This window comes from Parasteatoda tepidariorum, chromosome X1 (assembly GCF_043381705.1).
Source record: "Parasteatoda tepidariorum isolate YZ-2023 chromosome X1, CAS_Ptep_4.0, whole genome shotgun sequence".
NCBI classification, from domain to species: Eukaryota; Metazoa; Arthropoda; class Arachnida; order Araneae; family Theridiidae; genus Parasteatoda; species Parasteatoda tepidariorum.
Window position 1 is genome coordinate 74,266,216 of NC_092214.1, and position 25,004 is coordinate 74,291,219.

Genomic DNA, 25,004 nt, shown 5'->3' on the forward strand with positions numbered 1-25,004 from the left:
TATATATATATTAGAAATTAGGCATAGAAAGGTTTTATTAGCGTCCGTAGATACAAACCACTGTTTCAACTGACTAGCGAGAGCTATCAAATTTTTACTGGAGCTCTAGGGTGAATAACAGTAAAAAGCAGAAAAACAGTAACAACCCATAGTCAGGAAGGTTAAGGTGACCAATTTCGGGACCCACGGCATGATTGTGGCAATGTGGTAAGCATTGCGCACAGGCCGCTTTTACTTCCCAGTCAAGCTGGTACTCACTGATCTGAAGTTGGGTGAAAAACAGTATAAGTTTGAATAGTGGCCTGACCTCTATAAACAAGTTTTATCATCTCCTATTGCCAAATAAAATTTATCGTCAATCGAAATTTCTACAATTTTCCGAGTAGCTAGAGTAATCAAATCTCAACATAAACTTTGTGCCAGTCTTGTCAAAGCAAGTCTCTATCGTTTTCCGACAACTGCAGGCAAAACTTTTTTCTTCAAGAATTAATTAATCATCAATTGAAATTTCAACCACTTTTTGACTAGCTAGAGTGTTCAAATTTAAATTATAATTTACCTGGTGCTAATATTACGAGTTATAATTGTTACCAAAATGTTTCAAGCAAAATGTAACCCATTTTATCTATAATTGACATTTTAACCACTAATAGGCACAAAATAGAAAAAAGAATTATTAAGTAGAATAATAATACTAATAAAAAAACTACGTTTTTTGCATGAACTGAAAAAAACAGGAAATAATTACATTTTTATCACACCTAAAACAGGTAATTTGTGGCGAATCACTTTCTATAGATACCGAAAAATCTCCAACACGTCTTTCAAAAGCGATGCCCTCTAATTTGTTTGTTTTAAGTGTGACGAAAACTTAAGGCACGCTTAAGAATTCTTGTCAAAAATGAAGCGAAAAAGTATACAGATTAGAGGTAATAAATTAATACATATATGATGGGGGGAGGGGAGCGCTATCGAGATCTAAGGAATCACAACTGTGGAAGGCGAGACTAAAAAGATGTTTTCAGCCCAGCTTTCATTACTCGTGATAACGATATTTAGAAATACCTTCTCTTTTCAGTCTCGCCTTCCTCAGTTGCAGTTCTCTAGATTTCGATATTGTTATTTTACTCACTTAAATATTATTTTGAGACCCCAAATGTGTATACTTTTTTGATTCCCTTTTTGAAATAAATTCTGAAATATAAATTATGGGACGTCATTACAAAATGCCCCGTTTATGTTATTGTTACAAAAGCAAAGCAAGTCTTGTGCTTTTTCCTTGTTTAGCGCGTAATAAAAGCATAAATGTGTTAACATGATTGTTAGGAAGAGAAATTTGCTTATTTTGTTAGAAAAGATAGTGTAAGGAAATGCTGTAAAAGTACTCGATATTGAAAGAAATTTCCAGGGTTTTATGATGCATCACAAATTTCTTTTTTGTTGCAACGCAAATGGGATTTTAATGCCTTTCAGTTTGTTGCTCGACAGACGCAGAAAAAAATATTTAAGATGTTTCTAAATTTCTGATGATTCCTTTTTCCTATTTCTGTTTTTCGCCAAAACCCATTTTTAAAGTGTCGTGCAAAATTAGAATGTTTTCACGGCATTAAAAAACTATGAGTTATTCTTTTTTTTCAAACAAACTAATAAATTTTAGTTCAATAAAAGAAAAAAGCTCGCATTGTTTAAAAATGCATTCACACATTTATATTTTAGGAACTACCGGGAAATTAAATTTTTGTTAAAATTACTTTTTCACAATTTTAGTTATAGTAAAGGAAAACTTTATTCTTTGATATTTTTGGTATTATTTTCATTCGACAAGTTGAGTAAATTGTTTGAAAATATTATCCTTTAAGCTATGAAACATTGTAAAACTTTTCAAAATATTGGTTAAAAAAAAACAAAAGTAACTGCACATTCTAAGGAAAGTACTCGAGATTGAAGAAAATTTCTAGGGTTTTACGAAGCATCAAAAAATTCCCTTTTTGTTGCAATGGAAATGGAATTTTAATGTATTTCAGTTCGCTGTTTCGACGGACGTTGAAAAAATATCTAAGATGTTTCTAAATTTTTGAGGCTTTGTGTTTTCTAACTCTATTTTTCGCAAAAACAAATTTTTGAAGTGTCGTGCAAAATTAGAATGTTTTCACGGCATTAAGAAACTGTGAGTTAGTTTTATTTTGGGTTGACCAAAAAATAAATAAATTCATAAATAAATAAAGAAAGAAAGAAAAAAAAGGAAAAGAAAAAAACTAGTATGGTTTAAAAATGCATTCACACCTTTATATATAAGGAACTACTCCAGAAATACATTTTTTTAATCACTTTCACAATTTTAGTTATTTAAGAATTTTAATTAGAATTAATTTAGAAGAATTTAAGAATAATTAATTTAAGAATTAATTTAAGAAGAACTAATTTAGAAGTTATTAAGTTATTTAGTTAGTTAGGAAAATTTTATTCTTTGATATTTCTGGTATTATTTTCATTCCACAAGCTGAGTAAATTGTTTGAAAATATTATCCTTTAAGCAATGAAACATTGCAAAATTTTCCAAATACTGGTAAAAAAAGAAGAAATAAACAAGTAACTCTGCACATTTTTAGGAAAAACTATATAGTTACATTCACTTCATTAAATAATAGCTGTTTGTCGGAAATTAAGTAATATTTAATTTTTATTTAGAATCAAATTTTACTTCAAATTTCCACTCAGGGCTGTTTTTACAAGTCAATTTTATCAAATAAAACTATGCCTTTCAGAAAATGTGAAATTTTGACAATTATTCTTTACAGTTAATTGTAAAGAACTATTTTATTTCTAGTTAGTCTTCATACCGATATAATGGAAATTTACCCGAAATTTCAATCGGAAGTTATTATTTTTTTAAATAGAAATGATTTTGATATAATTTTTAATTATATTGAAAGTTACTTATAAGCTTTTAAAGCAATGAGAGGATTATTCTTTATTTTTAATGATTCTTATTTACGTGTAAAAAGCTTTACCACATAAGCGATTTTTTTATAAAGCGCTTAATGATATTTTTTGTTGAAACTTTTAAAATGCTCACCAGGTTTTTAAGTTCATTAATTTTTTTGGAAGATATATAGAAAAAAAATTTAAAATTAAATTTATCACGAATTTTTGGTTCAGTGGCCTAATTTAAATAGTTTTGTTTTATTTTCTTCGGCGAAAAGTATCTTTGAGGTGAAAATCTTTATTTGAAACAATCTTTAATTTAGTCAAAGTAAAACTTTTTTTAATCACCTATCATATCCAAATTTTCGAACCTGAACCGTGGCTCAAGAGATAGAGCGTTCGCCTCCCAGTGATGTGGCCCGGGTTCGAATCCCAGCGATGGCTGGTTAATGCCCCCCTATTTTCTAGGTTGGGCTTAAAATTACAAGGCTGCAGAGTTGAACATTGATAGAATAGGGTGAGCTGTTCTGCATCGCTTATTAAATAAAATAAAAACTATAAACAGTTCAGGATATGAAATTTGAATTCGATGAGTCAGTTGTACAGTGATGGAAGAAAAAAAAAAGATATCACCCTTAAACATTTTTGTTATTACTTTACCTATACCTATAAGGTGCATAAGGCCTTTATTATGACTCTCCATTTCACCCAGTTGGTGATCTAGCTCTTTATCTCTCTCCATGTTTTATTTATTGTCCTTATTACTTTCATAATAGTTTTTTGCCATGTCATATTAAATCCAACCCTTTTTCGCTTACCCTGTTGTGTCCAATTCATCATCTGTTTTACTTTGAATTTTTCCGGTTCTCTGATAATGTGTTCAGTCCATCACCAGTTGATAATTCTATTGGTTTTTATATACTGATCTAGAATAATTCATAGTTAGATATTTCGTGAATCCATTTTATAATAAGAACATTTGTTGATAAAAGCTTGTAACTTATTTGTATTTGTTTTCAAGTTCAATCAAGTTGTATTGTCGTTGAAATATTCCGTTGGCAATCATCTTTTACTCCAATTGTAGTTAGATAAATTGTTGTAGAGAGAATGCAACCTTGTTTTACTCCTGATAAAATTTTGAAGAGTGAATTTTTGTTCTAATGAGCTGATTTTCACGGATTATGGTTCAACGAGTTGATTTCATTATGTAAATTAAATAGTACTAACTATGAATAACGTTACGAAATTAGACACAAAAACGCACTATCTCTGAATGTATAAACCCGTTTTTTTGGCGAATTTAGATTTTTAATCATCAAAATATTTGTGATTGCTGCAATCTGGTAAATATGGTTTCAATAGTTTAGTCAGAACAGCGGTCGAAATTTCGGGCCTTTTATATAACTTTTGATTATGTTCTTAGTTGCTATTTTCTTATGGCACAAAAAAGTTCACTATGAACCCCTATGCAAATGTCTTAGACATTTGAGAAAAAATTATAAAATAATTACCAGGAGGAAACTATCTGGAGACTATAATTAATATTTTATGACATTTCTGACTATGTTTTTAGTTGTTGATTACTTTTCACATTTCATTTCATTTGAAAATTCTTCAAAATTTCATATACAATTCTATTCAAATTCAAGTTTTATACTCGCATATTTAGAAATAAAAAGTCAGAAAAAAATTCTTATTCTTATTTTTTTATAAATAATCTGGAGTCATGGGTCTTTTTGCAATTGTTTCCCTTGTATAAGTTGTCATGACTATGTTCTTAGTTGTCATTTATTTATGACAAAAAAAGTCCCCGATGATCCCATATGCGAATGTTTTAGACATTTGAGAAAAACTTATAAAATAATTACCAGGAGGAAACTATCTGGAGACGATAGTTAATATTTTTTGGCATTTTTTACTATGTTTTTAGTTGCTAATTACTTTTCACATTAGTTGCTAATTACTTTTTACAGTTAGTTGCTAATTACTTTTCACATTACTTTTCTCAATTCTATACAAACTCTATTTCTGTGGATGCATTTTTAAAACAGAAATAGACAGGTAGAATCCTGTTAAGTAGTTTTTCAATCGCATTAAAAATTTATATTTTTGAAATGGAAACTTGCTTTGTTTCATTAATGAACAATGTTTAGGCCCTCTGTAGTCATGGGTCCCTATGCAATAGTCCTCTTCCTTATTTCAAGCTTTATTAATATATTTTGTAAAGAATAATAAAAGTATTTAAATAGCCTCATGCCTGCTAAATGAACGCATTTTACCAGTAGCCAGGTTAGAAAAAATAGGCGTGACGCTACAGTGTTCTATTGATCAGCAGATGTTAAGAATAGGGCCCACTTTTCTTTATATCCGGGTTCTGTATTTCGGTCAGGCAAAGATCATTGACTCATGGAAGAAAGAAAAATTCAGCATACTCAAAGTTTGCTCTATTTTGGTAACAAAAATTTAACTTCTTAAATTTAAGAAATATCTCAATTTATTTTACTTCAAATTTTGCGCGTTTTTAAAGGGACTTTTGTGTTAATAATTGGTTGTTTTAATTCGAATGATTTAATTTTTAATTTAATTTATAATTTTTTTTTGTATTCCTGAATAAATAATTTTTTGACGCAGTGAATTAATGTTGCCAGTTACCTGGCATTATATTACAATTCATTATGGTTTACTGAGATAAGTTTTCCCAAAATGTAATTCTTATGCATTAGATTTAAATAATTTAACTTCATTTGATTAATTGTTGAGTTTTCATGGAGTTCTTGTCAGAAATTCTTAAAATTTCTAAGTTGGAAGCTTGTATAGAAAAAAACATGGTTCGAAATTTTTAAATTTCACTTCAAAATATCACTTTTCTTTAAAATTTCACTTTTTTTTCTCCATTTTTTTTCAAAAGATAAATTTGGTTAAAGAAATAAAATCTTAAAACTTGCGAGGGAACTATGAATGTGTAAAATTTCTGAAGCACACTTAAATTAAAGATTAGACCCCTAAAATGATCGATTGTGGTCATTATCAATTCAAAACCCACTACAAGATTTTTTTTTTTTTAAAAAAAAGGTGCTAATAGATTTTGAAACTTCTTCTTTTTTAAAAAAAGGTGACAACCCTTTGTGTGCCAGAGCTTTGACTAGAACCTTCCTCCATTTTGCTCTCTTCCTTGAGATCGTAGATTTCGAAACGCATCTTCAATATCAGTTAGTGCAGCTTTCTCAAAGAGTTTTAGGTTTTTATTGCTATAGCTTTGGTTTTCATAGTTGATAGGGTTGAAACTTGTACTGAGGTCATTAAAAAAGAGAGAGGGTTTGGAGAAAGTTTTTTGCTCTATTTCAAAACTGTGTACGGAGAAGAATATTATTGGCACCAGCAAGATTTTGCTCCATCACATGCAGCAAAGTCCATTACAGCCGTGTATTTGATGCTTGCATTAGTTTTAAGAAAATACCAGAGCTTTTGAAAAAATTTAAACGATGGAATCACACCAGACCCCAATGATTTAGCATTTGAACAGCCAATCCATTGTTAGGCTATCAATATCCAACTCTGTAGTCTTGTAATTTTGAACCTAACTCAGAAAACAAGGGAGCTCCTAGATTAAGCAGTAAGACAAACTAGCGTTCGTAGAGAGCATTTTGATGGATCACACCCATATTTGTAAATAATGTAGAGGAAGACCATGAGAATTTCCCACGGTTAGTCCGATAGCAAGGCGATTCTAACCAATGATCCTTCTATCACTGAGGATATTTTATGTCAGCACTGTGGTTGGGGCGAGTCAAGTGCAGAACTAGAATCTTTGCTTGGATTCGAACTGAACCTGGGGAACTTCAGTGAAAGATGAGCTCTTTATCTCTCGAGCGACCTCGGCTAAATACGTAACGTTATTTCTTGTTGTGAAAATAAAATAACAATAGTCTAATTCCAGCCTGCGAATTCGCTGTTTGAAGCTGTGTGAAAACTTGTGGGACACTCTGCATTTTAATTAGTTTTTAAGTCATAATGTTTTAAGATATAATTGTTATATATATATCGTTAAATTTTTTTTCAGTAACGAATGGAATGGACCACCTGGTGCTATAGTTGAAAATGAATCCACAAAAGCTATGCCTGATGCAAAGCATATTCGAGAAAAACTTGACAGACAGGTCAGTCAATTTATTTAATGATTTTTACTTAAAAAAAAGCTTTTTTTATATTATTCCTGTTTTTAACCGCAAAAGCTTTCTGAGAAATTGACTTTTATTCTGTATGCGCATTGTGCGGGGTACCATTATCTTGCTGGAATAACAATCTAATTAATAAAATTTCACGAACATAACGAAAATAATGTTTTTTTTATTAACTATCAACATACGAGAAATATATTTTATTTAGAATGCAATTTCAAATCAGCCTATATATACATTAAACAGTCTCTTTTAATGAATGAAAAATTTCTTCTTTTTATTGATTAAATTATGTCAGTTATAAAAAATCAACAAAATTTAATTTAAATCAGACCTCTTTTCACAATAAGTACATAAATGTTTTCCTCGATCTTCGAAACTTTTTTTATGGACTGATATTTCGAGATAAAGTTATAATCTTTTTTGCTCGTTTTACAATTAAAGGACCAACTTGTGTATTTTTTTTAAAAATTGCTTCTCATAAGCTAATTGATTTCAAAAACAACATTTTAATTGCTTCTGTTTCAACAAATTGAATAATTCAGACTGAAAGTCTTAAAAGAATTATATTTTAAAATCTTTCTTTCAATCACGAGTTGCATTCACCAGAAAGTATTCAGTTTGTTCATATCAGAAAAAGGAATGGCGACTTAACTCCAGGGGTGACAGACTGACATTTTGAAAGCATAGGCAAAGTTTTTTTGTAACATACTAAACGAAATAAAATTTTTTTAAAAGACTTTTTCTTTCGGGTTTGTCTTCTTTTTTCTTTCTTTTTTTAAAGTGCTGAGTCCATTGGTATAACTAAATTTCCAAAGTACTTCCTCGACAATTGAAAAAAAAAGCTTAAGGCTTTAAAACTTACTGAAATTAATGAAACCTAATTGGAAGCTTATACTGATTCAATAAAAGTTTCTTCTGAAATTAAAACCAATTTTTAAATAACATTAGATCCCACAGAAGAACTAATTCGCTATTAATATATGACATTTGAGTTTTGAAATATTTACTAGAATAAAGAATAACAGTAATCATAATAAATTAGCAACTGAATGACATTTCCAAATGTCATTAATATCTTAATGCAAATTAAGTAGTAAAATGCAATTCTATTCTGTATATATTAAGAGAATTCATTAGAATACTCTTGATATAAACAGAAAATATGAATTTTAAAAAGTTTCGTGCTGAGTGCAATAATTTAACATTTTTATGTAACTGACTGACGTTCACTAACTGAATTTAAAATTTCTCCTAAACGATACACTATCAAGATATTTTTTATGTAACCGTAATGCATGAAACTCTATAAAATGTAGAGTAAAAAATTTTAAGTAAGAAAGATACTGGTCAGACAAAAATTTTTACCCGCTTCTATTTCACATTCATGAAAAATATGAACATTTTCTATAATGTCAACAGAAGTAATCTGAAAAACTTTTTAATGAACAAAACCATAAAAAAGAAAACGTAAAAACTTAAAAATCGAAACATATTTATTGCAATAATAATAATATCAAATCAAAATAAGGTTGTCTTAAAATTTCAAAGCTTTCATAAGCAATGGCATCGAATTTATCGAATTTCATAAGCAATGGCATTTTTAATGCTAAATCGAACAAAATGTCGTTGCTTAATTTCAAAACGCTTCCACGTGACGCTTCATTTTTTTAATAATCGTCCCAATTTCTGGTTTACGAGTACCAATGTTCAACTCTGTAGCCTTGTACTCTTGAACACAATCCAGAAGACAAGGGAACTCTTGGATCAAGTGTTTTAAGAAATTTATCTTCATGGAGGACTTTTCGATGGACTAACCCGCATTTGCGTTACACGGAGAGAAAAAAAACCCAAACCTCCCACGTTTAGTCTGACGGCAAGGAGACTTTTTGACCGAACAATCCCGCATTTGCATTACATGGAGAGGAAAACCACAAGAACCTCCGTGGTTAGCCCGACGGCAGAGGGATCCTAACCCATGATCCGTTTACCACTGAGGACATTTTGCGTCATCACTGTGGTCGGTGCGAGCCGGGTGGGGAATTCGAACCAACCATCCATCCCTGGGATTCGAGCCCGGTTGACCTCATTGGTGCTCTATCCTCTGAGCTATCCTATGACTCGTGCTCCTTTATTTTATTTTATAAAAGGCATATGCTGCTTCATTTTATTTTATTTTATAACCGTCGTTGAACAGCCGACCCAACTTCATGGGTTTACGACTACTAACGTTCAACTCCGTAGCCTTGTAATTTTGAGCTAATCCAGAAGACAAGGAAACTCCTGGATCAGTACCCCCAGAGGTATTGATTTGTTGTGGGAACATGGAGGACTTTGAGACTCGACAGATTTAACGTGCATCAGTCACCATTTACTACACGGGGAGTCTTCGGCCGGCGAGGATCGAACCCACGACCTCTTGGATATGGGCCCAGCGCCCTACCGACCATGCTATCCCGGCCTCATGCTGCTTCATTTAAGCTAAATAGGCTAAGGGTATAGAGAATTTAAAACTTAACATTTTAAAAGATGAAACATACTCGCCAACTTTAAATAATCAATCGCCTATGGCAAGCTGGTGTGTCGAAATTTTGTGCCTTGATATAACAAGATATACTGACCACTTTTTAACTTCTAAATTAGAGAATATTTTGAAAAAAATTGATCGATTATTGTACATTTAAATATCAAGCGAAATTTTTGGGAAGATTTCATCTATTTTATTTTTTATCAAGCAATTCCTAATTTAATTGTTCAACTCATCAAAATACTAGATAGCTTTATTCAGTATTTGGGATGGAACCGTATTTTTAATAACATCGAAACTTTGATGTTCTGCCATTCATTTTTCTAACTGCCGTTAGGATACTTTTTTCTGAGGGGTCTCTCAAAGCAGCTAAATTCTCAAATTTTTTGATTAAAAATGTTGCTTATAATTTCTGTTTTATATTTATTAAATTTGATTAAAATAATCATTTTAATGCACAATAAAAAGAAAAATACACTTTTTTGCTTCTGCAAAACTCAGTTAAATAAGGTCACACAAATAAACTACTATAGCAGCCCGTTGTGGGTCATAGAGTTTAGGGCTCCACGATGGTGGCAATATGACTAGAATTGCGCATCAGTCACCTTTTCTTCTTTAATCTGGTTCCCATAGCGGCTCTGGAAACATATTAATGATAATGAACTTTACAATTTCAATTCTGTGAAATTAAAATCTGGTTTTGATTATTAATGTGAGAACCATTGTGAAATAGTTTTTGTTTGCTTTAAAAATGAGTTCATTTTAAAATAGTGCAAACATTTTCCAGAAGTAAAATATAGCATTATATAGAATAAGCATAGCATATAACATAGCAAATATAGCATAAAAATATACTCGTAACATAGCATTGTTTGAAGCAATATTCTTTGCTTTTCTAACATGTAGAAATCAGTGGCATATTTTTTGGACGAAAGTAGCATTTTTCAATAGCAATAACTTAAAAAATGCTTTGAATTTTACAATTTGTTTTGAAATTTATTATTTTGCATAATATTTGATGAACACTACGACAAAAAAAATTAAAATAACTTTCTTTAAAACTGATTCTTATACTTTTTACACTGAAAAAAATGCTGTACTTGCAAGAAAACCTCTGGGAAACTAAAATTCTTTCAAAATTTTAAGGCAGCATTTTTTTAGTAAAACTACGCAACTCTAAAATAAGCTCTATTGGTACTAGGAATTTTTATGAAATCCTATTTTTCAAAAGATTTTCAACTAACAACTAAATTTTTTATTTTATTTACAGTAAGGTTACATTTATCATACAGATTATTTTCTTGCCTTAAAATACAAAACTTTATTTTGATTCGTGAATGATATTTTGTCACTTACGATTCTGAAGCGTTTGACATATTTTTAATAAACACCATTTATTTTCCATTATTTTATTTTTGTTTCAGTAAATGTATCAGAGAAATCGGCTTTGATTTAAAGATAAGCCCGCGGACATATTACTTAAATGTTTTTTTAAAATACAAAAATTTAATGTATAGGTTAGAATGAAAGTATATCTTCTAAAAGGTTTATTTAGTTTGCCTTAAAATGAAATAATGAAACAATCGAGAAAATTCTGTTCAATGGAAAATAATTGGATTTCATTCAATGATACATTCTTTTAGAAATATATTAATTGAACCTTCCGAAGCATTATATCTGAAAATTCGGAAATTTTATTTTTTCAGAAAGTCCCCGGAGAACACATTTCGACTCCCGAAGGCAATACGCATCTTTCTAATATTGTTCTGACAATGCTGTTTTCTTTTGTTATGAAATTACATTCTGCTATTGTCAGATGTTTTCGTTTCTCTTTGGGAATTATTTAGTAATATTAGAGAAAAGAGTGTATGGTGCAAAATCTAATTTTTCCTGTGTCTTAAATGAAGTTAGATTTGAAATATATGTACTAAAATTATTTCGTATTAACTCTAATAATTTTATTTATAAAGTCAGTTCCAAAAGTTACTGATTGACTCTCAAAAAGTAAAACAATAAGTATGTTGCGAAACATATATCTTTTAAAAGATTGTTTTGCCCCTGGTTTATTATTTTATTTTTGCTGAATTAAATGGTATAGACAAATTTTAAAAATACTTTTTGGATGATTTTAAAAGAATAGTTTAAGCCACTGATTTCTAACTTTTTTCGGCTATGGAACCCTAGATGAGCAATCATCTTTTGGCGGAACCAAGAGATTTAATAAACAAATGAAAATATTTAATGATTTAAATCATATTAATTATCATTACATTATTGTCATTATAATAAGAAGGAAATTGTTTCATCCCATGTTTCGTATAAAATAATCATTTTATTTATAAGTCATAAAAAATAATTCTAATAATTTTATTATAAGTCAGTTCCAAAAGTTAGTGATAGACTCTCAAAAAGCAAAACAATAAGCAAATTGTAAAATATATATTTTTTACAGGATTTTTTGCCCCTGGTTTATTATCTTTTTTTTAAATATATATTTCAAAAATACTTTTAGATGATTTTAAAAGAATAGTTTAAGGCTTTAAGCCACTGGTTCCCAATTCCTTCTGTTATGGAACCCTAGATGATCAATCATATTTTGGTGGAACCAAGAGATTTAATAAATAAATGAAAATATTTTATGATTATAATTATATTAAATATCGTTATATTATCATTATTATAATAAAAATAATAATAATGTAATGATATAATATAATTTCATTCTATCGTTTTATCTATATTATTATGTTAGACAGTTAAATTTACAGGTCTGAAGTGGCATATAGTCTTCTAATTTGATTTTAGTGTAAGTATAAACTGAATATACATGAGCTAAAACTTGATTTTTAGTGAAATAAAGACGAAAAAGGAGGGAAATAAATGTTAAGAATTGTTGTTAGAAAGACATATTTCTACATTGTTGTATTTATTTATTGTTATTCCATGTGAAATACTAATGCAATTCTTATAAATGTGCCTTTTTTTATCATTTATTGTTGTTAGATCACTTTTAATTTCTCATTTCTTTCTTCATAAGCATTTTAATTAAATAATTTAATAAAAATAACGGATATATTAACCTGTTGCTTATGGCAGATACAACATGTGGACCACATGTGCTGGTACAACATGGTAATACGTAAGTAAAGGGTAAAAAAATAATGGGTAATTAATCGGATATAAATTTAATTATAGGTTTCAAAAATCATAAATAGTAAAAAAAAAAGTCTCAACTCTCTGATCCCGGTGACCTTTCCACGGAACCCTGATGTTCCGTGGAAGCCCATTAGGTAACTCTTAATTTAAGATTCATTAGTACTGATAATATGTTTTTTAATTTCAGTCAATAATCATGTTTTTAAGTATTTTTTTAAATCACCCAAAAAGTATTTCAGAAATTTAATTCAATCTTTAATTTCAGCTGAAAAAAGGCAGTAAACTAAGGCAAAAATTCTTTTAAAAGATGTATATTTGAGTCGTATATTACACCACACTTATGGTTTTGTTTTGTGAATGTCAGTTATCTGTGGAGTTGACCGATATTTTACGATGTCATGCCATCTACACTATTGCAAAATAATACCAGTAAAACCAAAATATGTTATTACTCAGGATTAAATATTAAAATAAAGCAAACAAAATGTAGGTTTTGGTATACATTTCCTTTTCTATTTCTTATTAGTCTATTACAAGAGATATGTAAATTATAATCTTTAAAATAGTAAAGCCCCTTGGGGCCTCAATATTGTGCAAATTTTTTACAGCTTTAATCACGCGCGTCGTAAAAAATTATTTCTATTATTTGCAGAGCAAAAAGCGTTTCATAATGTCACGGAAACGTTTTCAATTAACTTTTAAAGCTTACACTGAGAAAGAAAGGTATGATCAAAACTACCAAAATATGATTGAATTTACCGTGTTTCTGGCTTTATGGGAATACCAAAACGCTTGGCTTTGGTAATGATTTTGGTAAAATTAGCAATATGGTTTTATAATGTGTGACAAAATTGGGCAAATGTGACAAAATTTGGTAATTCTATCATGATACTTTAGAGCATGGCCTAAAAAAATGTATTCGGTTAATTTTCTTTTTTTAGTTTTGTATTTTTTACTAAATGTGTAGTAATAACTACTATAACTTTAAGAAGCAGAATTTCGGTAAACCATTACCAAGTGAACGAAAAAATTACCAAATGAATGACTTAAATTGTATCTTATATTTTGGTTTTGCATCTTATATCTTATCTTTGGTTTTGTATCTTTGGTATTGTATCTTATATTTTGGTTTCATAAACCAGAATGTTTTTTTCTTCCCAGAAGTAACATTGCCATTAAGCACGGTAATTTTTTCAGACTTTTTTTTCTCTGTGTCGAAATGTTTTTTTTTTCAAAGTATATCTAAAGAATATAAAAGTCTGACTGAGGATTTTGGCAAAAATGTGTGAAGACGGCATTATTATTTCTCCTAAGTTTTTAATTTTTCAATATGGCGGAATTCAAACTGCGTACCTTTGTTCAAACTTCGCCATGCCGCACTGTGTTTTGCCAACTATGTTCTATCTTATTAGATAAGCTTTATTTTAATATGTATTTCGATAGAAATGAAAAGACACGCAAACATTTTAAGATATGCATGTGGGTATGGAATTACCTGTAATCTTATGTTCTGAAAATATGAACTAAGGGGAAAAATCTATAAACAATTCAAATTATCATTGATTTTATTCATTATATTAACATTTTTAGAATATAAAGTGATACCTGAAAAAAAAATTGGAATACAAAGTAAAACTGCTCAAAATAGAAAGAAAGGGGAAAATATATTTTTTCTCTCGAATAAATTTATATTTTGTTGATGCTTAATTTGAATTTTGACTTTCAGCCAAACACTAAGTAATTAAAAATGTAAATAATAAGGGGAAGCTGGATTTTGTTTTAGTTCATGAAATTCTCCAAACGTGGGCTTTTGCATCACTTTCTAATCAAATAAAGTGTTTTTCTCTTCCAACATCTCTTTGTTGATAAATAATTTTTAGGTAAGATTTTATTTTCCTACAATCAGTCCCCAATTTCATGCTTTATGGCAGCGATTAAATTTTTTTAAGCTATAGAAACCTAAATGATTGAACTTTTTCGCCGGAACCCCGACTTAATAAATAAAAAAGTATATTGAAACAATATAAAATAAAGTGCATGGAAACAATGTCAAATAAAGTATATAAAAACAATGTGAAAGAAAGTTTATAAAACAGTGTAAAATAAAGTATATAAAACAATTTTGAGAGTATTAACCAATAAAATACTACTTTATTTTGAAAATATTTAAAAAGAGGAATTAAATGATTTCATCGTTTTTGATTAATAATCTTAAATTAGTTTTTATTGAATTCGTATTTAATCTGAGTTGTATCCAATTTAGTTTTAAATTTGTTTTTTAGGTATATACATTAGCGAAAATGAAACAGATAAGTCACATTATCGTTTTTGTTTAAATGAAAACTAAAAGAACTGTTATAAACGCTGAAAATGGCTAACTTGGAAACATATTTCATTATTAGTGAATTTAGTTATTTTATTTTGATTTGAAAAGCACGAAAGGAAATATTAATATAATTTTTCATGAATAAAAGTTTTTTCTTAATATATTCAAGATATTGTTCTTGGAAAAATAATATTTCTCTTAGCAAAAAATTTTGCTGTTTATTTTTTTATTGGCATTTTATTTTAAATAATTTCATAAAGACAATCGAAATATGTAAGTAACAGATTATTAATTAGATCTGAATATAAATAAGGTTTAAAAATCATAACTGAGGTAAAAGAAAATATCCTAACTCTCTGAACCTCTTTTACCTTTTCACGGAAACCTAGGGTTCCACGGAACATCCTTTGGAAACAGCTGTTTTAAGGTATATGCACCTAAAATTTAGAAGCTTTCGCATAAATCGTGATAAAAGATTTTTTTCTTCTTTTCAGGGTCTATACTGCGTTAAAAGAAAAAAAAACCTTAGCCTTGCGCACATTAGATCCGCAATCAGATCTTTTGCAGATTTATACAGATTGATGCAGATTCATGCAGATTTATACTCAGTGATGCAGTTCATCTCCATTTCAGGCCAATAAATGGTTTGTCATGGCGATTTTATGGTTCGCCTCAGTTGCTTTGATTGTTTTACTACCTAAAATCATCCTACCGGACTTTAAACACAACTGCATTAGCAACATGGGCAAAAAGTTCGGTAAAAATTACCGTATTTGGTGAAATCAAATAATTAATCAGTCATCAATTATTTTGTTGAAAAAAGCTATAACTCTGGTAATAAAAACCAAAATATATGGTATTGAAGCCATTCATTTGGTAATTTTTTCGTTTATATGGTAATGGTTGAGCGGAAATTCTAGTTTTCAAAATTCTAGTTTTTATTAAAAACTTCATAACTGAAAAACAAATTTAATCGAATAAATGCTTTTTATGTCATGTTTTAAATTATCGTGATAAAATTACCGAATTTAACCACATTTACCAAATTTTATCACATTTTTAAAGCCATATTTTATTGATAATTTTATCAAAATCATTGCCAAAGCGCATTGGGAAAATTTCAGAGCTTTTTGGAGTTCACATAGAGCAGGAAACGTGATGAATTTTACTAGATTCTAGTAGTTTTAATCATACTTTTTTTTCTCAGCGTACTACATTATGATATATTATAATTAATGACACGGTAAAAAATATACAAAAAGTTAGCAATTCCCTCCTATATTTATGCTTTTATTTTACATGTTTTTATAATTCTAAAAAATAAATTGTATTAATTATGTAAATCAGTATCGCAATAACCATTTTCAATATATATTTTCTAGTTCTTGTAGTAAATGAAGAAAAAGAAATCACATTAGGGATCGAAAACAAATAATTTGAGATTAAAAAAAAAAAAAACCTTATCAAAATGTGTTGAGCCACCGTAATTGAAGAAAGCAGGACTGGATATATCAAAACCTGTCTGATTGCCTGACCAACCTTAAAAGTGTTTTAAGTAATCGCTTTTTAAATTCTTTCTGTTTCCTCCATCATGTAAACAGGTTTTGATGTTTTAGCTCTGCCTTCCTCAGTAGTGGTTAGTTTTTGTCAGATTAATTTGTGTCGCAAAATTAGTTCTTGTTAGCTCTTGATGCATCACTATAAAAGACAATTGCCGTAAATAGATTTCTATCTCACAATTATTATTACGCCTTAACAAATAATCTCTATAAAAATAATTTGAATCGAAATAATAATTCCTGCTAGCTTTTAATGTAATTTTAGAGTTGCCTGAAAAATAACAATTTTATGCAATTTTTAGCTAATTTATTAGTTAGTTTAGGAAAAAAAAATATTTAATTTATATTGGATATACTGGAAATACTGAAATATATAGTGGAAATTATAAAATCGATGAACTAAGGATAAATCTGAATAAAGAGTAAACCTTTAGTAAAAGGAAATATTGATTTCCAAACATGAGTGGGTTATATGGTCAAGGGTGTCCGGCGTCATAGTTGATTAGTGACCCATACTTTTTACTCAGATTATAAAGGTAGTTCATTCAACGATGCGTGTATTCTTGATAGTTATAGATGGTTCATTCATTTTAAATGTATTCGGCCTTCTATTCTAATCTATATAACTGTTTTACCTATCTTTGAACTAAATGTTATTTATTTTTAGGAGGTACAAGACACAATATTCTTGAAAATTGTGAGATTTTTTTTTTAAATATTTTTTTTCTAAATGTTATTATTAATAATAAAATTTAATGGAGATTATAAACATTTTTAAACAATCGCTGTTGGAGATGAGTTCCGGAGTGTGTTTTGTGGTTTTCACACCGCATCCTGGACAATTCCCGGGCTGATGTGGCTATGTTTAAATTATTAACTGGATAAGATTGCATTAATGCCTATTTGTATCGCTTGTTTAAGCCTTAACGGACCAATGCAGCCTTTACTTACAGGATTCAATGTCACTCATATGGCGGCGAAACTCATTAATTTATTATTTTATCACTCTTATTACTGTCCTATTTAAGATTTATTTAATCTTAAAATTATAGGGCCGCCGTGGCTCTGGGGATAGAGTGTTCTCCTCCCAATGAGGTGAAGGTTCGAATCCCAGCGGTGGATGGTTGATACGAATTCTGCTCTCGGCTCTCACCGATCACAGTGCTGACGTAAAATATCCTCAGTGGTAGACGGATCATGGGTCAGAGCCCCTTTGACGTGGGAGGTTTTCGTGGTTTTTCTCTCCTTGTAATGCAAATGCGGGTTAGTTCCACCAAAATTTCCTCCAAGAAGGCTGGTTTGTCCTAATGGTTGATCCAGAAGTTCCCTTGTGTTCTTGGTTGGGTTCAAAATTACAAGGCTAATCAGTTGAACATTGATGGTCGTGAACTTAGAATTTGGTCGACTGTTCAACGCCGGCTATAAAATTATAACTAATATTATAATTGATTATTTTAATTATAGCTGGAGAAATAGACTTAAAATATTTTTTGGATCATTAAGTGTTCATTTGATTTATTCGCGATTGTATCTTGTGTGATTTCGGGCAAGTCGTACATTCTGTTGATCTGGGCGAGTGTTCTGAACTAGATTTAGATTGTATTGGTAGGAAATATTGGAGAAATAATAATAATAATTAGTAATAATAATAATAATAGTAATAATAATAATAGTGCCTCGTGCTTATATAATAGTTCAAAATGGTGAAAAAGTTTTGCAGTCATCGAAGTTTGAACATGATGTAAGATTTACCATATTATTAGAATTAGAAGAAAGGGGCAGTAAATAAATAAATAAAACATCCATTCTTTAAATCATACCACCGTATTAACTAAATTTTTCACTTTTGAACTTTATTTTAAGTAACTACAAACATTTTGTCCGAACTGGAACTCTCGCCATGAAGTAAAAAAGTTGACTACAAATATTATTCAGTAGGGGTGGATTTGTATCAATGTATCTGATACGTTGTACTTAATTAAAAGAATCACGGTATTTTAATGAATATATTATGAAATGAATGAATTCAATCTGTAGAAATTACTTTTTCAAAATGTGAAATTTAGTAAATTCTCTGAAATTTGTTTAAAAAAAATCAAACGAAAATGATTAAATATTTAAAAACTAGATGACGGCACCTGGATCAATTTTAATGAGCACAATTATCTGCTCCACTTGGTATCATTTGATAATAGTACTAATCTGAAAATAATTTCCCCAGACTCGTATCCATTTGGATTCATTCATTTTGGATAAGTCTTTAATCAACTTCATTTTGGAGTTGGTTTCTCTCATACTCAGTCTGTATTTATGTGTGTAGCAGTTCGTTTTGGATCAGGTCTCGGAACTTAACTGTCTTCTCACCTCGTCTCAGACAATCTTACGAAGTTTTTCGCATTACTTGGTCGCGTCATATTCAAATGATTTGTCTCATATTTTTTAGTTCATTCTGCTTAATTTGACATAAATTTTAAAATATTAAGTTTAATATGTTTTATGTTTTCATCTTATTTTCTTCAATTATTGTAAACATCAATCAGAATTTAATGTTTATATATTGTATATATTATATATGTGATATAATTTTGATTAATTAAATGCACTCGGTTTATTATTACTTCTGAAAAATTATTAGGGTACAGTGGGGAAACGTTATTAGGGTATAATTTTTTCAAGTAGTCTCTACAGTTTGATTGAAATGATTTTTAAAAAAAGTTTAGGGTTTAATTTTCTATAGCTTATTACTTTGGGTATTATCTATGATATCTTAAAATATTTCAAACAGGAATGGTAGTTTAACCAAATTTTGTTTTAAACTAATCTTATATGTTTTCTGTTACTACTTTAATAACAATAATAATAAAAACTACAGCGGATTGACTTTAATTCCTAATGCAGGTTTTCAAATTTCAACATTTATTACGCGTTATATGCTATATTTTTAACAAAATATTTGTAATTTATATTCGACTTGAATCAACTTTCGTTTCATATTAGGAACAAAATCGTAATTAGGAAAAATTTTTTTTTCAAGTCTGCAATTTAAGCGAATTAAAATTGCAGATTACCTTATAAATTTAATGTTAACCTTCAACGTTTATAAAAGCAATGAAAACCTTGCTTAATAATGATTCACCCTACTTTTTTTTAAGAAATAATTCAAGATTGGTGTGTATCAGATGCTTAGAATATCAGGTTTCTGTAACTGATAGGTAGTTATATCAGTATCTGTTTGTAACTGATACCAAAAAAATATTAATTACCCATCTTTATTGCACAGCGATCTAGTTCGAGTTATTTCATGCCTTTCGTTTGAATTTAATTTAATCGATTATGGCTGCAAATTAAAATTTTTGGAAATATTGCGCATAATGCTTGACAAATATGATATCAAATATCATGTTGAATAAAATAATTCGCCTGAACATTGTTCAAACTACACATTAGAGTTTTAGATTATTCTAAACAATAATTTTTAAACAATAATGACTTTAATCAAATATATAATAGAAAAAGTTGTGAAATCTGCAAATGATTGAAATTATTTGAGAACTTAAGAATACAAAAATTGCTTCTTTTTCTCGATATTTTTTTAAATGTATTATTTCTAAGCCATCTTTAATACAAATATTTTAACCTATAACCTTTCAGTTTTCTTTTTGCTTGTTTTTTTAACGACAGAATTTATTGAAAGCAACGTAAAGTAATAACGTAAAAACAATCTTTTGAAGGCGAGGAAAAAAACTCATTGCTACCTTTCCCGGAAAAATAAATCTGATTTTAGATGCAATACTTCTTTCAAGTAATGTAGGACATTTATGTATTTTACAACGACGCGTTATTTGTAACACCAGCTAATGCTACAAAGAGCATTTTGGACAAAATTGTTGCATATTTCCATCATTTCTTCTAACGAAAAATTTCGTAATAAATGATGCGTAACAATTTTTTTTTCAAACCTGCTAAGTGATCAATGATTCTTGACAGAAAAAAGAGTATTTTTTTTATTATTTTCGAGTCTATCTTATCTTGATATATAAAAAAAGTTTTTATCGTTTAGTTTAAGAAAAGCTATTTATCACCTAACATCTTTCTTGCAGCAATTGTTCGTGGCAGTAACAACACTTGAGTAGTCGCTTACAAAAGATTACAAATAAAAAAAAATTGGAAAGGGGCAAATGCCTAACATCTAAAAAGAAAAATGCTTAGATTATTAGGTTATACTTTAATGAAAAAAGGAAAAGAAATAGTATTTATTAGAAGCATGTTTTGAAAAATATACTATTGCCAAAAAGCCATTGTTTCGTAAAAATTATAACTTTTCATTCCCATAGTTTCGGCAAAATCATCAAAACCAATCTGTTTGCCAGATGAAATTGAAGGTGTTTCTAAAAAGTCTTCCAGTTTCTTCCAGCAATCAATCGGATTTTTTCTTTTCAATAATTCGTCATGTTTAAAAAATGTTTTTATTTTTTTATTTTTATATTTTATTTTGACCCCTGATGTTGAATTGTTTCCTTACACTTTACTTTAAATGAAGATTCAGAGAATCATTGGTTATATTTTTATTTTATAACAATCGTTAGAGCCGTGGTGGGTCAGGAGATAGAGCTTTCCCCTTCCAATGAGATGAACCAGGTTTGAATCCCAGCGATGGCTGGTTGATTCGAATTCCGCACCCGGCTCGCAGCGACTACAGTGCTGACGTAAAATATCCTCAGTGGATCATGGGTTAGACTCTCCTTGCCGCCAGACAAACCGTGGGAGGTTCTTATGTTTTTTCTCTCCATGTAATGCAAATTCGGGTTAGTTACATCAAAAAGTCCTCCACTAAGGCAAATTTCTCCCATTACTTGATCCAGGAGTCCCCTTATCTTCTGAAGTGGGTTCAAAATTACAAGGCTATGGAGGCTGCGTTCGACTATTCAACGACGGTTATAAAATAAGATATAACAGTCTTTGAACAGCCGACCCAAATGTTTTGGGTTTAAGACTACTAATGTTCAACCCCGTAGCCTTGTCATTCTGAACCCCATCCAGAAGACAAGGGAACTCTTAATCAAGTACTGGGACAAACTAGCCTTCGCGGAGGACTTTTATGATGGAATTGACTTTTATTTGTGTTACACGGAGAGGAAAACTACGAAAACCTCTTACGGTTAGCCTGATAACAGGGGAACTCTAACCCATGATCCGTCCACCACTGTGATCGGTGTGAGCCTCGTACGGAAAACGTATCGATCAGCCATCGCTGGGATTCAAACCCGGGTCACTTATTGAGAGGTGAGCGCTCTATCTCCTGAGCCGCTGCAGCTCAAGGCGTTGAGTATAGAACAGACTGTATTCTGTAAAAAAGCGGAACTACGGCATTGACTGTTTCATAACTATTTGAATGCTTTTGACTTTAAAATGCTTTGCGCTGTGCGTATGTTTCTATAAATTTATTTTATTTTTCTTATGAAAATTCTACATGAAGAAATTTTTTAGAAAGCGAAACGTAGTTGTGCTGTGTAATGCCCATTGCTGGAAATATTGACGCGTATAGGACCTTAATATTACGTAACTTTGCTGTCACTTTAATATGATGCGAATTTAAATCTTACTTCTCAAGTTTGTTAATTTAATATTTTAGTGCATCTTTAACAGAAACATGATTCAATTTAACAACTTATTGCCGTACATTTGGAACGGGTCATGGTTTGCAACGGATTATGGTTCAAGTTCACCCATAATCCGTGAGATATAATCAAAATATTAGTACGTTGAACCACTAAAATTTTGATCCAACAATGAAGCAAATTTTCTTAGAGGATATTGTTTAGGGGCCGTTTCTTCGTATACTAGCTCATTATTTAGCAATCCTGGTAACGACGGGAAAATACAAAAAAATTATCAAACTCTTTTTATTTGCCTAGAAACACCGCGTTTTTTTTTAATGAGATATATATATTTTTTTTAAATAGGAAAACTTCCCCTTTTCTCTTTTTTCAAATTACGGTAAAAAGTACGGCACTCAGGGTGTCGATACTTTTTTTTATGCAAAATCCGTTTCTTATTGAACATGTTACGGAACAAATAATCTGATATACTGTCATTTTTACAGTAATAGTTACCGTAATATAGCGCAAATTAAATAAATATTACTGTAAAAATTACGGCATAATATTTTACGGGAAAAATAGATTTTGCGGTAAGAAGTATTTTACGGTAAAAAAGATTTTGCGGTAAAATGGATTTTATAGATTATGCACCGAAAGTGCCGGTTTGATTTAGAATTTTTTACATTGCACTGAATTCTGCTCATTATCGATAAGAATTGTTGTTTATTTCCATATTTTTTTCACGTCGTTTCGGTAAAAGATGCATTACACTTAGCTTTGAGAACACTCACTACTTGTGTACCTACTGTTGTTATATTACTCTTTACATAAAGAAGAAAAAAAATAATTTAAAACCCAAATATTATTTAAAAATAATAATGAATGAAATATACTCATATTTCAAGGAGGAATTTTTTTTTAGTTAACGTTTAATTTTACTGGATGATTTTTGCACTCGTTTTCAAATTTCTTTTAATTAAGAACAATTTGCACTCTCAAAAAAATTAATTCAACGCTGAACCGTAATTTTGGTGCAATTTTATGCAACCTTAATATGGTTTCAAATTGAATTATGTTTCCGTTCAAGTTGAACCATAGTATTTTGTAATCAATTTTCCGAAATATGTTCTTATATGATTCAACTCAGCACCATATTAAATATACTGCAAGTTTAAAATATTTCATGGTTCAACGCACTTAAATAATTCCAAAAATGTATTATAAAAATTCATTCGGTTAATTTACTGAATAAATTGCAAATGTAATTGATTCGTTGATTACTTGTGTCTTAAAAATTATCTTAAAAATAAAGTTGATTACTTGTATCTTAAAAATATTTGTACCATTACTATTGTTTTGTTTTTTTTAAAAAATGCAAAAAACACAAAAAAGCACAAAAAGCACCATAAGTACATAAATTGAGGGTTCTCTTTTATAAAAAGTGTTTTGCTAGAAGTTTATAAGAAGAGCATTTTAGACCTTTGGTAGATTAAAGTGTTTATTTTTAGTATGTACTATACTGAGTTTTTTTTAAAAAAGGGATTCCTGAAATAATAATCCTTAAAACATATTTTTAGAATAAACGCTAAAAAAAGAAGTAAAACACATACACCTTGAGCGTCACAAATTAGCGTAAGGAAAGATAAACTTTATTACCTGATGGAATGCCTAATGAAGCTTGCAGTTGGTTCTAATAACCGTCTTGCAATTCCTCTATGTCTCGTTGGTGTTTTCAGTAACGCTTTCCTCGGTTATGATTCCTTAGATTGTGATAAGGTTTTTGTTTTTCCTTCCTTGAATAGTAATTTGTGATGCCTAAAGTGCTAACTTTAATGTCTTAATTTTCGATGAAGATCCTAAAAATATGCATTAAATGTGGACACTACGGAGCACCTTGCATATTTTCTTAGAATCGTTTAAAAAAAAATATGCACTAATTAATATTTAATTGAAGAAAGCAGATTTATAAACTAAGGCCAGCATGAACTTTATTAAGATGTAATTATCTTCATCTACAAATAAACTGTTATTAAATGATATTTATTCTAATTATTTTGTTCTTTTTGAATTCAGTAGTTATTTGTCAGATTTTGAAAATGTTTGTGTTCTTTTTTACTTAAATACTAATGTACGATCTCTAAAGGGAATATTTTTGTTTAACTTTGGAAAGGACTTTAAAAATAATCTAAGGGCTTTCAACACTAATTATTATTAGAGTTTATCGAATACTACACATTTGTCTCTAAAATATTAATTTATTTTCAAAATCTTAAATATTTTTAAAGAAATTATTAAAAAATAAAAAAATGTGAAAATAATTCCAACATTTAAGACAACAATAAATATTTCAAATTTGAAAGATATTTTTGTGAAGTATTTGATATAATTAGAAAAGCTCTTCTTCTTTTCTTTCCATATTTGATCTAATCAATCTAAATATTTCCCCCTAAAAATCTATTTAAGTATATTTGCCATTTATACGAAATAATTATCAAAATGAGTCGTATGATGTAATTTGCTGAATATAATGTAACGAAAGAATATAACAATATGTTAAAATGTTTATTATTAAGCTTTTTAATTTCTATTTTGAAAGAAAAAAAATGTAACAATGTAACAATAAAAAATAATGTTATAATATATTTAAATGCTTTTTATTAAGCTTTTTAATTTCTATTCAGCAAGAAAAAAATGTAATAATAGAAATGAATGTAATAATATATTAAAATGTTT

The 25,004-nt window shown here is 29.3% G+C and overlaps 1 protein-coding gene across 2 annotated transcripts in view; it reads left to right on the forward strand.

Moving 5' to 3' along the window:
• The window catches only part of LOC107448398 (Tub domain-containing protein ktub), a 148,568-nt gene that overhangs the window by 8,743 nt on the left and 114,821 nt on the right, over positions 1–25,004 (forward strand). For both annotated transcript variants that reach the window (XM_043042941.2, XM_043042942.2), the window contains exon 2: positions 6,986–7,082. In XM_043042941.2, the coding sequence (XP_042898875.1) occupies positions 6,986–7,082 (97 nt within the window). The remainder of the gene's footprint in view (positions 1–6,985; positions 7,083–25,004) is intronic.